This window comes from Pyrgilauda ruficollis, unplaced genomic scaffold, assembly GCF_017590135.1.
Source record: "Pyrgilauda ruficollis isolate IOZ18807 unplaced genomic scaffold, ASM1759013v1 scaffold48, whole genome shotgun sequence".
Classification (NCBI taxonomy): domain Eukaryota; kingdom Metazoa; phylum Chordata; class Aves; order Passeriformes; family Passeridae; genus Pyrgilauda; species Pyrgilauda ruficollis.
In genome coordinates this window covers 7,659,662-7,675,084 of record NW_024526377.1, presented here as the reverse complement: position 1 = coordinate 7,675,084, position 15,423 = coordinate 7,659,662, and the positions used below count along the sequence as shown (strand labels likewise).

Sequence of the window (15,423 nt, the reverse complement as noted above, 5' to 3'; positions counted from 1 at the left end):
ATGGGCCTTTGAAATGATGATGATGATGATGTAAGGCTATTAGAAGTTGAAAAATGGTCCATATGTATAGGTATAGAGCAATTTTCCTGATCTCACTCACAAAAAAGTAATATTTGATATTGAAGCCAGTGAATAAAGTATTACAGAGAAGGAATTATTATGTATCCCTATTCAAGAATTATAATTTTATGAGAAAGATGTCATTACTAACAAAACTAATTTTCTTCTGCAGAGTTACAGTTTGGTTGATATGGTAACTACTGTGATAAAATACATTTGTTCTTTAATAAAATACATTTTTTCTTAGACACGGTTACTATGTCTTGAATTGCATTTGCATTAAAAAGTAGCACTCTACAATGGATTAAAAGCTGACTGATCTCATGTAGCAGGTGTCAGTGGAAAGTCATCATTCCTGGTGCAACTGTAAAAGGATATTTAGCACTTCTGGTGCTATTAAAAATTTCCATAAACCCCATTGATATAAATGCAAAATCTTTGCTGATAAAAATTTTGGATAAAGCAAATGATTGACAGAATATTATATAAGGTTGCAGACAAGAAAGAAGTTTTAAACAATATGTATTTAAGGCCAACTGCAAGCAGAGGATGTAACAGGGAGCAGAAACTGAAAGCTCAGGTCAGTCAGCTGTACTTTCTCTTCTGTAAATCTGTAAAGATTTACAAATCAGCAGATCCTTAGCTGCAGTGCAGATTTTTGACTGTCTCTGCTATTTTCAGTGGGTGCTCATTGCTGCAAATCCTCTGAGCATCACAAGTGTTTGCTCAGAGTTTTGCCTGACAGTTGCAGAAAAAAATGGGCATAAATTCACTTTGACACTAAAATGTTCACCTGTGTCTGGGCTTTCATAGAAAGCTCCAACAGAAGGAAGGCAGCTTTTGTCTTGCCTTTCCAGCCTTGCTGCCCTGGGTGTGGCAAAGGGACCTGGTCGCTCCTTGGGACTGATGGATGTGCTGTCAGTCCAGCACTCTGCTCCTCTGGACACACAGAGCTGTGCTGATAACTGGGATGGGAAAGGACCAACTTCATTTGAGCCTCAGTGAATTATTTTGTGGCTGGAAAGTCACTGGAAAGTGAGCATTGCAATAAACCTCTTTCCCTTTCCAGCTATTTATGCTCATTCCTTAGATGCAGGCAGGAGGGGAGGAGCCAAAAGGAGCACAGGACATTTGTAAAATACAGGCAAAAGTGAGGCTACAGTTCTTTAAGAGGTAATAAAAGATTGTCCCTATCACTATCTGCCCATGTGGAAAGTTCCTTCCACACTTTTTGAAAGCTCCTTTTAATTAGTGGAAGGTGCTATAAGGTCTTCCTGCAACTTTCCCTTCTCCAGGCTGAACAACCCAAGCTCTCTCAGCCTGTTTTCACAGGAGAGGTGCTCCAGGCCTCAGATCATCTTTATGGCCCTCTAATATGTCCAGTGTTATACATATAATGGTATATATTTATTATTGTAATTATTATTGTTACTGTTATTTTGTTATTGTTATAATTATAATATTGAACATGTACAGACCTGATATCTCTACCAGTTGTTCTCATTAAAATGATCCCTTGAGCTACCTGTCCCCACTGTTTACAAGTGTGCAACAACCTATTGATCTGGGAAAAGAAATCATAAATAAAAGTTATTTCAAAGATTTGGCAGGAAAGGGGTGGATACGTAGACAGTTCTCTGTGGAAAAGCATTTATCTGCAATTGTGTTGACACTAATTGGGAGCATGAGAAATGGCTGACAAAGGCTGGGTATTTTCATGGCTTTTTAAGACTTGTGTGTAGGGGTGAATACTCTTCAAAATTTAAGTAATTTAACTTCAACTTCTGCTTGAACAAAGTCAGGGAGGTTTCCAGAGTAGGAGCTGTCCTTTCTGAAAAGTTTGGGCAGTACCTCAGTGTCAGCTCCCCTTTCAGAACTTCTCTTCCAGCCAAGCTGAGAGCAGAAGCACATTCTGTATTTCCTTAAGTTTTTTTGTGACTCTCATCCAGATTTTCAAGCAGGAGAAGACACAAACCCAGAGTGTTGTCCCAACTGATGGAGAGGCTCAGTTCATCTATTCTGCCTTCCTGTATGGTCAGGCAGAAAAAAGTGGCTCAAAATCAGACATAGTATACTGGGTCTCTTGTCCGTCATGAAATTAGGCTACAGGGGAGAGGAAGGGAATTTAGGATGTGCAGATGGGATGGAATTACTGCTGAGGTGCCACATGCAAGTCCTGAACAAAACCCAGAAGATCAGCCTTTTGTTAGTTCTGCAGCTTCCACAATGACGTGTTTCCTTGGGATAATTTTGTGCTGGTTCTTTTGCTTTTCCAGATGTGCTGTGTCCAAATGTCCACGTGGAAGGAGACCGGTTCAAACACACCAGTGGGAGCACCGATGACATCCCAGGTAAACAGACACACCTTCTGCTGTCCCTCTGGGAACTGACATAGCACAACTGTACATTTCTTGTGTGATGCTCTGATTCATTGCACCTTTCCTAGATGGAATTTTCTTATTCCAACACATGTTTAGTGTGTTAGAAACTGTCAGGCTCCAAAAGAGTTATCTGTTGACAGCCAACACCAAATTAATCACAAACTTTCCTTTGATATGGCATCAAATTAAAACGCCAGTGGAGCTTAGTGGAGTGCAATAAGTCTTGGAGATGACTTTTTTTCTCACCACTGCACATTTAGTGAGTTTTAATGTCCATTTATTTGATCTGTGATTGTTGTGGAAATCCAAGCACAGAGGTAATTACCACTGGAGAAAGGTTTATGTGTGTGTTTATATAAATAAAAGCTTTTCTGAAGCACTGGTGAGAGATCAAGGGGAAATACAGTCTGGTGATAGCTCTGCTTTTCTGTGAGCTCTGATATATCTTTTCAGCCAGCTGAAGGACTCAGTGTTAGATATTTGCATGGACTGTGCCTCTTTTCTAGCCTCCCAAGACTGCTTGAGCTGCTGGCAGAGGAAAGATGCCCATCAAGGTTGCACTGGAAATAATTGTGACTGACCCAAGGACATAAGTCACTGCAGTGGGAGGCTGAAGGTTCTTCTGCAGCTTGATTATGAGTAGAAATGCTCAGTGTTTGACAGCTTTGCTATTCACTCAGAATAGTTTCATTGGAGGATTTTCACTGCCTGCACAAAATATCAGCTCCAACTGTGCAGTCTGTGGGCAGCTTATTTTGGCTGCATTCTGACTACATCTGAGCCTGTGATAATGTTGGGTGGTAACATCTTTTGTGATCATTAGACCCAAGCAGATTATCCCCAAACACCTATTTTGAACTGCTGTCTGATGCTGGGTCTTGCATTAACCTGTCCTGAAAGTCCTTCTGTCTCTGGGCTGGCAAACTTTGGGGCAACTCAGCCCTGATGATTCTGAATGAACCTAGAAGCTGCTGCTCAGAATGAGTAGGAGGATTGTGTCCCTTCTCAGATGATCACCTTCTATGTGACTCTTTCCAGAAGAACTGAGCTACAAGTGGATTCCTATTCCCAGTTCATGTTCATCTGAATTTTGATTCAAGTGCTAACTAGTAGACTCTATGCTTTTATTTGACTTCTAAAACATATATTTTGTTGAGCAATGTACATGACAGGAATCCCAATTCAAATCTTGCACCAAAGTTTTGGGTAGAGTGAGTTGTACGTGCCTATATGCAGTAACATTTACATATGTGTGTGTGTATATTTATATACACACACACATATATATACACATATATATGCACACACACATATACATAGAGACACTTAGGCTCTTCTGTAATATTTTTGAGGTATTTTTTCCTTTTATCTTCAAGTCCCACTTCCCTCCTAGGAAAAATGTCAATATTCAGAATGTTAACATAAAAGATGACTTTGCTGTCTTGGATCTGTATGCTAGTTCAGGTTGGAAGGGTCCTATGGAAATCATCTAGCCCAAACTCCCACTAAAAATAGGGTCTCCTTCAAAATTTGGCCCATTCTAAAATTATGTCAGATGTCTCAGGACTTTTTATAATTGAGTTTTCAGTTTCTCTAAAGATGGACACTTCACAGATCCTCTGGGCACTCTTCCAGTTTGGTCAGTATCACAGTGATTTTTTTTACCCACTATGTTAGGGAATTCCATAAGCAGAAATTAATTTTTTTCAACATCTGATCTGGCTGACCATTCAGGGCTGTCATTTATTTGACCTAAGGGATATCTGTTCACTATAAATGTTTACCGTTGCATTCAGTGTCTTAACAACAGATTAGTTACAGCATTTAATTGAAAGTGACAACTTCAGTCTCTCACCACCAATACAGAGGATTGTAGAAGGCTCCTGACTGCTCCAGTATGGTGGAAAAAATATTTATTTCTCATCTTGTTACTGGTGATCAGGAAATTGTGTACCTCTTTCTTGGAAAAAAATGGAACAAGTAGTCTGGGTCTGCTAAGGATTGTTGTGCTGCTGGACATGGATCATATAAATCAAAGTGCTTATGTGCTCCTTATTTTCTCCAAAGCATTTTCTGGAGGCTCTGGGCTCCTGGGTCTGATTCCAACAGAAAAACATTACCTTCTTCCAGCTAAACTGGAAAATTCCAGTTGGCCCACTGGGCTGTGCTTCCCATTCCAAAAGGATGTGTTGTGCTGAAATGTGTTCTACCCCAAAGGGGACTGCACTTGAGCTTTGAGGCAGGCACAGCCTGTGTCCTGCTCCCTCACACCTGGGAGGGAGTTCAGCTCTGGGATGTCTGTGGGTGACAGCACTCAGGGGGAGCCTGTTCCTCTGCCACCCAGCTCCTCATATCTACAAGGATTTCAAGTTAACACCTGTGCCTTGTGCTCCTCTAGGAACCAGAACTGATCCTTGCCCAACAGGCTCCTAACACTGAGCTTCAGAGCTATATCTTGCGCAAACTTGTTTATAGATGGACACAAAGTGCAGTCTCATGGAGTAGAAGTTGCAGTAAATCTCATTTTGGGGACAGGGAAAACAGTATCTAAAATCTTAGATTTAACACCTCTTCCTGTCTCAGAGAGGGACAAGACATCAGAACTGAGTGCCAAACATTTTTCTAAGGATTTTTTTTTTCCTTGTATTTTTATTGGGTGAAATGCAGCAGCAGAAGGCACAGACAATTGTTTCACACAAGGCATCACCAATTCCAGCCCATTCTTGCCTACCCTACCTGCACACAAGTTATAACATGACCTGCCACATTTAGTTCTCTGTTTGCATTTAAGTGGATGAATTGAGCCACTCTGTACCAGCAGAAGTAAAAATAGAAACTAAAACATAAAATGAGCTATAAAAGGAGGAACTCTGTGAAATAAGGAGAAACTGTGGTGTGGCTGAGGTGGATAATTAATGGGATTTTGTTAAGTCAGAGGCTGAGAATAGGATTGAGAGTAGTGAGGGTGGCTCCATGCAGAATCAAATAACTGCATCAAAAAACCCCATTGTGATCTGGAGGAGAGCCAAAGCTCTAAACTAGTATTTTACTTTTAAAAGACAGATGATTCCTTTTCTTTAGACAAACTGGACTAAGTAAATCTCATCTATCTGCTTTTGTTGAGTGCTGCATTCAAAGTCACTGCTAAAGTGAAAAAGGCTGGAGATAAATAAATGTAAAGTGAGCCAGGAACTGCCTGGCAGGGAGACAATCATGAAGTTTCTAGGAAAGGGAATAATGAGTTAGAGTGTGTGCAGTGATGAAGTCCTTCAGGGTCTAGTTTTAGGTCTAATCTCCCCTGTGAGTTTCCACTCTGGATTGGGATCAATGGCTCCAAAACCCAGATATTTTTTTCCAACTAAGTTGGTCAGTTTAAAGGTCCTGTTTTGGTAGGTATGGATCAATATCAGGACTGCAAAGTATAAACCCCCTGTGTGAATTGATGGGGTCTTAGTCAGCAGCTGTTTGTACATCACAGTCCTGCAGAGCTGGGGAAAATGCAAAGGTTGTTACTGAACAAGGCAGAGAAAGGAAGAATTCCTGAGACTGGACAGGGCTTTTGGTTACTGCTCATCTAGAAAAGTTTGCTCAGACCTCCTTTGTTCAGGAAAGATGGATTTAGCCTTGAGGATCTCTTAGTGTGTTCAGGAGCCAGAGAGAGGCAATCAAAATCCTGGTTTGGTTAATCTTGCAGTGTGCAGGTGGAAAGGGGAGATAATATTGCTCTCTGCTAATAAATCAGGAGAACAGCAGGAGGGAGATAGGGGAGGCACTCAGGCTGAAGGACAAAGGCAGCAATAGGAAATGTCTATCAGCTGTTTAAGACATACATTCAAGACATCAGAAAAAGGCTTGGAGCTGTCAGAGATATGAAGCACTGGGACAAGAGGTGAAGTAGTACTGATGGAGACAAGCAAACAGTGATGGATAGTCCTGAGCGTTCTCAGAGCAGAGGTTTGTACTCTCTGACCCTCTGGTCTCAAAGCATTTAAATAAGAAATCTCCAGCTGTAGCATTCAGGAAGGGCTGCTACAGTGAAATAGGGTTGTATGAGCAAGAATATATAGGCAGCTTTACTCTACTACTGAGAAAATTTTGTCAGTGAAGTGAAGCAGCATCTGCTTAACAGTCTATAACATGTGAATTCAGAATGTAACACTGAATATATTGCTGAATGCATTAGAAATCAACAGGGAATTTTGAAAGAAAGGAAGGAATCTATTTATAATATCACTTTATTTTCCAGGAAGTCTGATATTTTAAACTAATGCTTAATAATGATTTAAACAAAGTCCTTGGAGTATTCTTGTGGGCACTATGTTTCAAATGGGTTTTTTGAAAGAGAAATAAAGACAAAAGAGGGTTTAACTCATCTGCCCTAAAATACTCAGTAGCACCCTCTTCCCCACCTTTATTGTATTTAATACTTATTATCCTGAATTGTCATTTTCATTCCATCAGCATTTAAGAAAGGGTTATGACCAAGCAGGAAAACATAATGGTAATATTTTGCATCCTGCAGATGTGACCTTTGTGTATTTTTAGGAGCCATAATATTGCATCAAAGCTAAATATGAATGTTATTTAAAATGAATTATACTTCTTGAGGTTTTAAGACTTCACATTTGAATTATTTGTATTTTAGACTAGACCTGCTGGATATGGGATTTGGTTGCAGAAATGTGGATGATCCCTACAATTAAAAACGAGCTGAGCTCTAGTCCTGAACATTATCAGAGGAGATAATACTCCTCAACAGATACTGGCTGCTGCTTTCAGGGACTCTGCCATGGAAGTAAAGAAAGGCCTGAAGTGATTTCCTCAGAGTGCTAAGAAAAATAAACCCCAGGGAAGGACAATTCCAACCAACACATGGCATCAAGCATCCCACACTGGATGGTGTTAATGGGGCAAGGGAGGAACATGAAAGCCCTGACTTGAACTCCTAAGCAGCCTCACAGGCTGTGTGCGTGAACAACAGCAGAAACTGCATTGGGGTTGTGCCACAGACTGACCTCAGCCTCCAATCTCTTCCCTGTCTCCAAAACCTCCATGTGAAAATGACCAAAATTCCGAAACATTTATGACCTGTGTTTTTCTGTGACTCTGTAAAGGGTGTTTGGGCATTTTACAAGGAAGGCACTGGTTGTAAAACTGGTCCCCTACAATTACAGACTGCAGTAGCTGTCTTTAGCTGTCAGTGTGTCTCCAGTTCCTGTGGTTTGCGGCACAGGGTTCACATTCCAGAGATGCCAGGGACTCTCTAGCTAATTACAATATCCCTGGGACTATTTATATTTGCCCACTAAAGCACGTGGTAGTATGAGAAAACTGGAGTGTCAGGCTGCTGGACCTGCAGAACGAGCGCTTTTGACCGAGGTCCTCCTGGGGAAAAAAGTGTATTTGTGGTGCCTGTGTGGCAGGCATTGTGCCCTCCCTTTGCACTTGGCAATCTCTTTGGGAAGCCCCCAAGGTGCCAGTGAATAGTCCATGAATAGCTGCTGATATTTGTGAGGATCGCTGCCTTGGGACAAGGATGCAGAGACACAGTGGTCACCAGCACCAGCCCGTGTGCAGTGCTGCTGGAGCAGGCTGTTGCTGCAGGCACCACCACTCTCCTCTCCTCCTCGGGGTTATGCACACACAGGCAGGACTGGAAGCAGCTGTGACATTTATGAGAGATGAGGCAGAAGGATGAAGCTTTGCTGTGCTGTGGCAGAGTCACTTTGCTCTCATGTTTTTCAGTGACCCATCACTAGGCAGTGCTAATGGGATAGGGCTCAGGGCTTCTTATTTCCTCCTCTCCCCACATTTTCTCTAGGAAGTGCCCCAGAAAATGTGAAACTGGTCTGAGCTGAATTTGAAACTGAGTTCCTGACATGCAGACATCTGGCAATAGCGACTGTCAGTCATGAGAAGCAAACAGGGGAAGTGTAGTCACAGGAGTTATGTGAGAGGCCTGTGAGCTGGAGAAAATTGTGCTGTGAGGTGGATTTGTCCTCTGGGCTAGTAGATGAGATACCTGCAGTGCAGGTGATCTTCCTGAGGTCCTGTTAGCTTGTTTTTTAGGAGTCTATGTACAAGTCTTATGAAGAGCAGCTGAGGGAACTGGGGGTGTTTAGCCTGGAGAGAAGGAGGCTCAGGAGGGACCTTATTGCTCTCCACAACTCCCTGGGAGGAGGCTGTAGTGAGCTGGGGCTCAGTCTCTCAAGCCAGATAACAAGAGACCAGAGGGAATGGCCTCAAGTTGTGCCAGGGGAAGTTTTGTTTGGATATTAGGGAAAATATCTTCACTGATAGGATGATCAAGCATTGGAACAGGCTGACCAGGGAACTGGTGGAATCAACATCCCTGGAAGGATTCTAAAGTCAGGTTGATGTGGCACTTGGGGGCATGGCTTGGTGATGAACCTGGCAGTGTTAGGTGAATAGTTGGACTCAATCTTAGAGATCTTTTCAACCTTAATAATTCTGTGATTCTACCATTCTACTGTGCAATAGTTAATCTCAACACTATAACCTAAATCACTGCATTTAAAAGGTCTTTGAAGTTTTTCACAGGTTGACAAATGCTTCACTTGTGTTCAAAGGCATTTTAATATCCAGTAACTAAAAAAACACAATAGGTCAAGCAGGCCAATAATTACCAATAAATCATCTGTGGCTTCTAAGCACAGCCACTGCAGTCCTGTGGGCTGGCTGTAAACTGTGCATGCCCAGCGTCCAGACCCACCAGTTATCCAACATGGGGACCGTGGTTTCTCCAGGGTTTGTGTTCAGCCAAGGAATTTCCCTTCTACAGGAAACTGAAGAATTGGTGAGTGAAAATGCACAGTCACCCCAGCAGGGAGTAGGGAGTCACCAAAGTGAGCATTTGGATTAGGAGCCTGGAAATACTGGAGCATCCTCTAAAGTACGCACAACCAGGCTGACACCAACAGAGCTGGGGTGAGTTCTTTGAATTAGGAAAAAACCATGTTTTAAATAAATCTTTTTTCTTAATGTGGTCAGAGATGTAGCTGTTACACAAGGCCATGGATCTCAGTGGATTGCTGACACACTGAATGACCTGACAATATCAGATCTGTCCTGGAGCAGGTAGCCCAGCTAAGCTTCTCAAAAATGTCAGGAAATATGGAGAAGGAAAGCCGAATTTACTTTAAAATGTGCTTCTTTAGGAAGTAAACTGGTAACAGTAGAGCAGTCCCTGTGAAAGCCTTTCTCTGGTCGGAGTCCCAGCAGTGACAAATTCTGACATCTGCATTCACAAAGAAGGTTTAGCAAGAGTTAATCGTGCACATGAAAGTGATTCTTTCACTGGTAGTATTTGCTTTCTCCCAGAAGTTAAACAATCTAGGTAGTTTTCTTATTCCAGTGCATATGAGATTGATGAAAAGGAAATAAATTCAATTTTGACTGTTCATAGCCCAAGAAGCAACTAATCCTTTGGCTATAAAAAGACCAATAGCTTGTCTAACTGTGATATACTTTTAGATATTTTTCAGTCCAAATATTTTAGATTAATTCTCCTTCAGAAACCATCCCATGGATTTTTCATCAGTGCAAGCTTTCTGGTTATTGTGGACACATGAAGGGAAGAAGGCATATATAGAATCTGAACAAAATACTCTTAATTCTTGGAATTAAATTAGTCTGTCTGATGAGAATTCTCTCTGATGACAGCAGTGCACAGGTTTTAGGGAAGGTATAATCTGTTTTGTACTGGTCACCTTGCATAAGCAATCTTGAAAATCTCCTAAAGAGTAGTCCCTACCTGTTTTCATGTTAGGCCATGTTCATCACACCTAAAATTAATGGAAATATTTTTATTTTCATGAACAGCTTATTGGTCGAGTTTTCTTACAGCCCAGGCAGCATTGCAGGGAAAATCTAGCAGGTCTTAATAAGATGCTTTTCCTTAAATGTATTTTTTTACTTTAAAAGTAATACTAAAAAAAAAGTAATTGTTTGTATTGAGGTCCTCCCTTCCCCACTGCTATCCCAAGGGATGACTTTCCAGATGTGCCATTTTATGGTTTTCTGGAGGAACACAGAGTACCTTGACACCTGAGGAACTCAAAAGAGGCTTTCAAAATAGAGGAACTAATTAAAACCAGAACCTAATACAAACAGTCTCAGGTAATTCAGCTGGTACAAGCCTATCTGGCACACAAAGGACATCAAAGGAGTAATGAACTCCTGTTTAATCTTGTAAATCACTGGAGCAGGAAGGAGCTGAAAGAGGGCCTGTGGCACCAAGCCGAGTGTCCATTACTGAGAAAATGGAGATGACTTCAACACAAGAAAAGCCTTCAGTAATGAGCCAAAGAGTTCAGTGTCAAAACCAGCTTTCAGTGTTGTTCAATATGCCACTTGCAACTGTTTGAAAACTGAAGAGGCAGAAGGGTAAGAGAGAAGCAGGGGACAGATGTAGATAAACAGAACAATGCACCACATAAAGTGGTGTGTTATTAGCATGGGATCAGGTGTTGAAAGGTGCTGCCTCAGAGGCAGCTGCTGTATACATGAATTTATTTCCTGTTTTTACAGCAGGCTGGGGGTTAGATTACAACAGTCTTTACACAAGGTGGGGTGCCTAGGATTGTGTATTCACTTACTTGCTTCTTTTTTTACATTCTCTCTTCTATCTTTGGCATAATTTTCTTGCTGGTTTATATTTGTTTTATCTTTCCTGAAGTGTTAGTTATCTTTTCTTTCTTGTGTGAAGATACCAAGTGCTGTATTTTCCCCCTCTGTTTTGGCTGAAACTTTAGACTGATGTTTTTGAAAGAGTGGCCCCATATTTTAGTTCAGTGACTATGTGTTCACCTGCCTCAGTGCCTCTGGAAGATTGCTCCTTTTTGAAGTATAAGTCCATTGTACAGCTCATGTAATGTTTCTGTTCCTCATAATCCCAAATGTGGATTGGTGCTGGAGCTGAGATCAAACTCCTTTTTGTGGTCTGCATGGGACTCTTGTGTCTTGTTCCTTTCCTGGGGCCAAGGAAAAGTAGAAATTGTGTTTTCCAGTGCTGTGGAGGAGAGTAAGCAAACCAGGAACAGTAAACCAACAGCCTGAGCGGTGGCATCGTGTACCAGGGGTACATCTGATATATAAATTTTATAAAACTGAGACCATCTGAAATGTGCTCTAAGCCATCTTACTGAGTATGACCTAGAAGGTACTAGGCTTGCTGGAAGATTCCTCTTTCATGCTGGGGTAAGAGCTGTTCCATCTGCTTTAGCAAAACCTCATCATTAGCTTAATCTCTTAGCTGCTCTCCCTACTGGAATATGGGGATCTGGTGAGAAGAAAGTTGGGTCAGCATGAAGTGCTGCTTGAATCCCAGCTGGAACATCAGTGGGAAAAAAGGTTAATAGCAAGAATCTCTTTAAAGCACTCTTGAGACCCTTACTTAAACTCTGGAAAGTTTTATAGTTCCAAAATTCCCCTTGCAAGCGTCTTGTAAAATTTAGCTAACTAGTTTTTTAAGTGACCTGTTCAACCCATTTAGTCACCACTGTAGTGCTTCATGCAGGCCTTGTGGGCAGCCAATAAATCTCTGGTTTGTTCCTCCAGAGGTGCAGTTTTTAATGTTTTGGGGGTAAGTCAGGGAACCACTGCTGACTGATGATGCTGAATCAAACCGCTGGGAGAGCTGAATGTGGTGTGAATTACCCATGCAAAAATAAGCTGCTCCTTTTTCTATCTTTGCTGCAGAGGTAGAATATAGTGAAATAAACAGGACAAGAAGACAGAACTCTTATCCTTCGTAAGTCTTTGGAAGTAATTTCTTCTGACAAAGAGAGATAGCTGGAAAAAATTTTTACAAACATTTGCAATGGCACAGGTCTAAACAGTGTGAGCTGCAAGACTCATGCACCTGCTCTTGTGCAATGCCTTTGACTCTGTGCTGCATGACACGCTTGCCTCTGAATTGGAGAGACATGGATTGGACATGTGGGACTGGACGGGTTGGCATTCAAACTGTCATGGTCAATGGCTCGATGTCCAAGTGGAAACCAGCGGTGAGTGGTGCTCCTTGGGGTTGGTGTTGGGGCTGACACCATTTGACTGTTTTTTAGTGACATGGACAGTGGGATTTAGCCACCCTCAGCTTTGTTTGCTGAGCACACCAAGCTGTGAGTGCAGTCACACACTGGAAGGAAGGGATGGCATCCAGAGGGACCTGGAGAGGCTGGAGAGGTGGGGCTGAACCTCATGAAGTTCAGCAAGGCTAAGTACAAGGTCCTACACGTGAATCAGAGCAATCTCAAGACCAAATCCAGGCAGAGTATGTACTGATTGCAGCCCTTGAGGAGACGGACTTGGGGGTGCTGGTGGATGAGAAGCTCAACATGCTCAGCCACAAGCACTTGCAGCCCAAAAATCCTGTACTGTCTTGGGCTGCATCCAAAACCCTGAGGGCAGCAGGTTGAGGGAGGGGATTCTGCTCCTCAATTCTGTCCTTGTAAGACCCATCTGGAGTGCTGCATCCAGCTCTGGGTGCCCAACATAAGAAGGACATGGAACTGTTGGAGAAAGTCCAGAGAAGGCCACAAAGATGCTCAGAGGGCTGGAACACCTCTGCTGTGAAGACAGGCTGAGAGATCTGGGGATGCTCAGCCAGGAGAAAGGAGGGGGCCAGGGACACCTTCTTGCAACCTTCAGTACTTAAAGGGGGCCAACAAGAAAGCTGGAGAGAGACATTTTGAAAATGCATGTGGTGACCAGACAGGGGGAAATGGCTTCAAACAGGAAGAAAGTAGGCTTAGATTAGATGTGGTTGAGGATCCTTTGAGATGGACACTTCAGTGAGGTCTTAAAATGTGGTACTCACTCAGCTCTTGTCAGGGTTTCTTTTCCTGTGGAGGAAGAAATTTCAGGAGCATCAAAAATCCTGTAGCAGATAATGGCAATTATGACAATAACAGCAACACATGCTGAATAAAGTAAATGTTCTCTCCTTTGGACACTGCTACTCCAGCCCTGAATTGAACCACATCTTGGCTGTCCAGAAATAGCTGCTTTCAGCATAGAGCACTGTGGAAGACAAGGATGCCAAATGTTTAGATAAAGAAGAAAAAAAATAACCTCATCTACACTCTGCCATGACATAACTGATTGCTAGACCTATCTCATTAAACCTTATTTTATGGCATGAGACCATATTTTTCCTCTTTTTTTAGAGTATATATTAGCACAGAAATGAACTAAGGTAACAAAAATGAGGGCTCCTTACAGTGGCAATAACCTTGCAGACCATACTGGAGGAGTTGAACACTGAGGGCATACAGGCTCTTCCCTGTGGGCACAGGAAATCTGTGAAAACTTAACTTTCAAGAGTGCAGAGATGTTAGACAAGTTAATGTATTTGCTGAAAGCCTCCCAGTGTTACTGTTTTTCATAGGAATTCATACCCTGAATAAAGTTCAGTGTCACTGACCATTCTCCAGTAAAAGTACCACGAGCTATTTTATCACAAACTGTACAGATCGCTGTTTTCAGAGGTGTCAGTGAAGCAGCAGGTGATGACAACTCCCCTGATCGTGGCCAATGGTGACACTTCATCAATGCATTGACAAGGTTGATAATTCAGCTGGGACCAAGAGCACAGAATGGAGCATTTCCTGCAAAAGCTGCTTTGTTTGATATTAGTGCTCATGGCTGGCAATCCACTCTAGTAAATACATTCCAGACACCACACTCGAGGCTGTGATGTCCAGTGCCTTTCCTGATCCCTTTCTCACTTTCCACATTCCTCTCCAGGCTGTTGTCTCGCCAAAAACTTTCACAATTAGAAGTAGCCCAGTTGTTCCCTCTGTGAGTGTTGGGATCCTTGCACTTTCCACATCCCTCTCCAGGCTGTTGTCTCGCCAAAAACTTTCACAATTAGAAGTAGCCCAGTTCCCTCTGTGAGTGTTGGGATCCTTTGGAACACAAAGCAAGAGACCTTTTTCAGAAAGCTGCTTTGGCCAAAACAAGAAAGTCAATGACTCTGTCCTGCTTTGAGAAGCCTTTCAAAATGTACTCACTGCTGTGTTTTCTGGCTTTTAAAACTTACATTTTTTGCTCTCTTATTCTGTTTTTTGTGGGTTTTTTGCCCTAAAGACAGGAGAGTCAGGAAAATCTCAACCTGCACAACATCTTCCACCATGCTGCCCATATCAGATCCTTAATGGAGCGAGGCAGAAATACAGCCCATACTCAGGGCAACCAACCATGGCCCCTTTAGTCGGGTCTTCAGATAAAAATCTTTAAACAACATTGTAGGATCACAGAATGAGTACAGAGCTGTTGGATCATCCTTTGGCCATGCTTTGAGGTGTTGGGTGCACTGTGGACATTTGTAAAAGAGAACCTGGCTGCATGTTGCAGTTAGATGATGTATAATTTGTCCAGTGCCAAGTTTTGCCATCTTCTCCCTGCAACAGAAAGTTCTGTGTGTGTTCTCTGATTCTGGAAAACAGGCTGCTTCCTGTAAGGGGTTATAACTCAAGCAGTGAGGCATTCGGCTGATTTGATCAGCAGAGCAGTGCACACAAAATTACTTTTCAAGCCAAGTATGCTGTTACAAATCTGAGCTTCTCTTTCAGCTCACTATTTTAATTTTAATATGGACTAGGGTCTGCTGGCTTTCAGGAGATGTAATCATGTTAGAGGGTTTCAGTGGCCACATATTGTTTTAGAAGCTCTAATGAAGTAAGAGGCTTAAGATCAAAGAGCATTTTATTAAATGCCATGTTTATGGCATTACTGATTAAGCAGTTTATGAGCCATTTGGGAAACCACACCTGCCCTGCTATACAAAAAGCCACCTTTTAAATCAAAGCAGCTGAGAACAGGAAAATCCTACCCTTTTACCCTCTGCTTGGGCATGGTGCAAGAGGTAACAGCATCTTTGCCTTTGCTAATTTAGGCAGGTCTGTTCTTTCCCATTCAGTTGTAGAGAGGACTGGGAAGTTACATGTGACATTTCATT

At 42.2% G+C, this 15,423-nt stretch overlaps 1 protein-coding gene across 1 annotated transcript in view; it reads left to right on the top strand.

Moving 5' to 3' along the window:
• The window catches only part of COL22A1 (collagen type XXII alpha 1 chain), a 196,093-nt gene that overhangs the window by 35,505 nt on the left and 145,165 nt on the right, over positions 1-15,423 (top strand). The window contains exon 3 of the mRNA XM_041479400.1: positions 2,337-2,411. Within this exon, the coding sequence (XP_041335334.1) occupies positions 2,337-2,411 (75 nt within the window). The remainder of the gene's footprint in view (positions 1-2,336; positions 2,412-15,423) is intronic.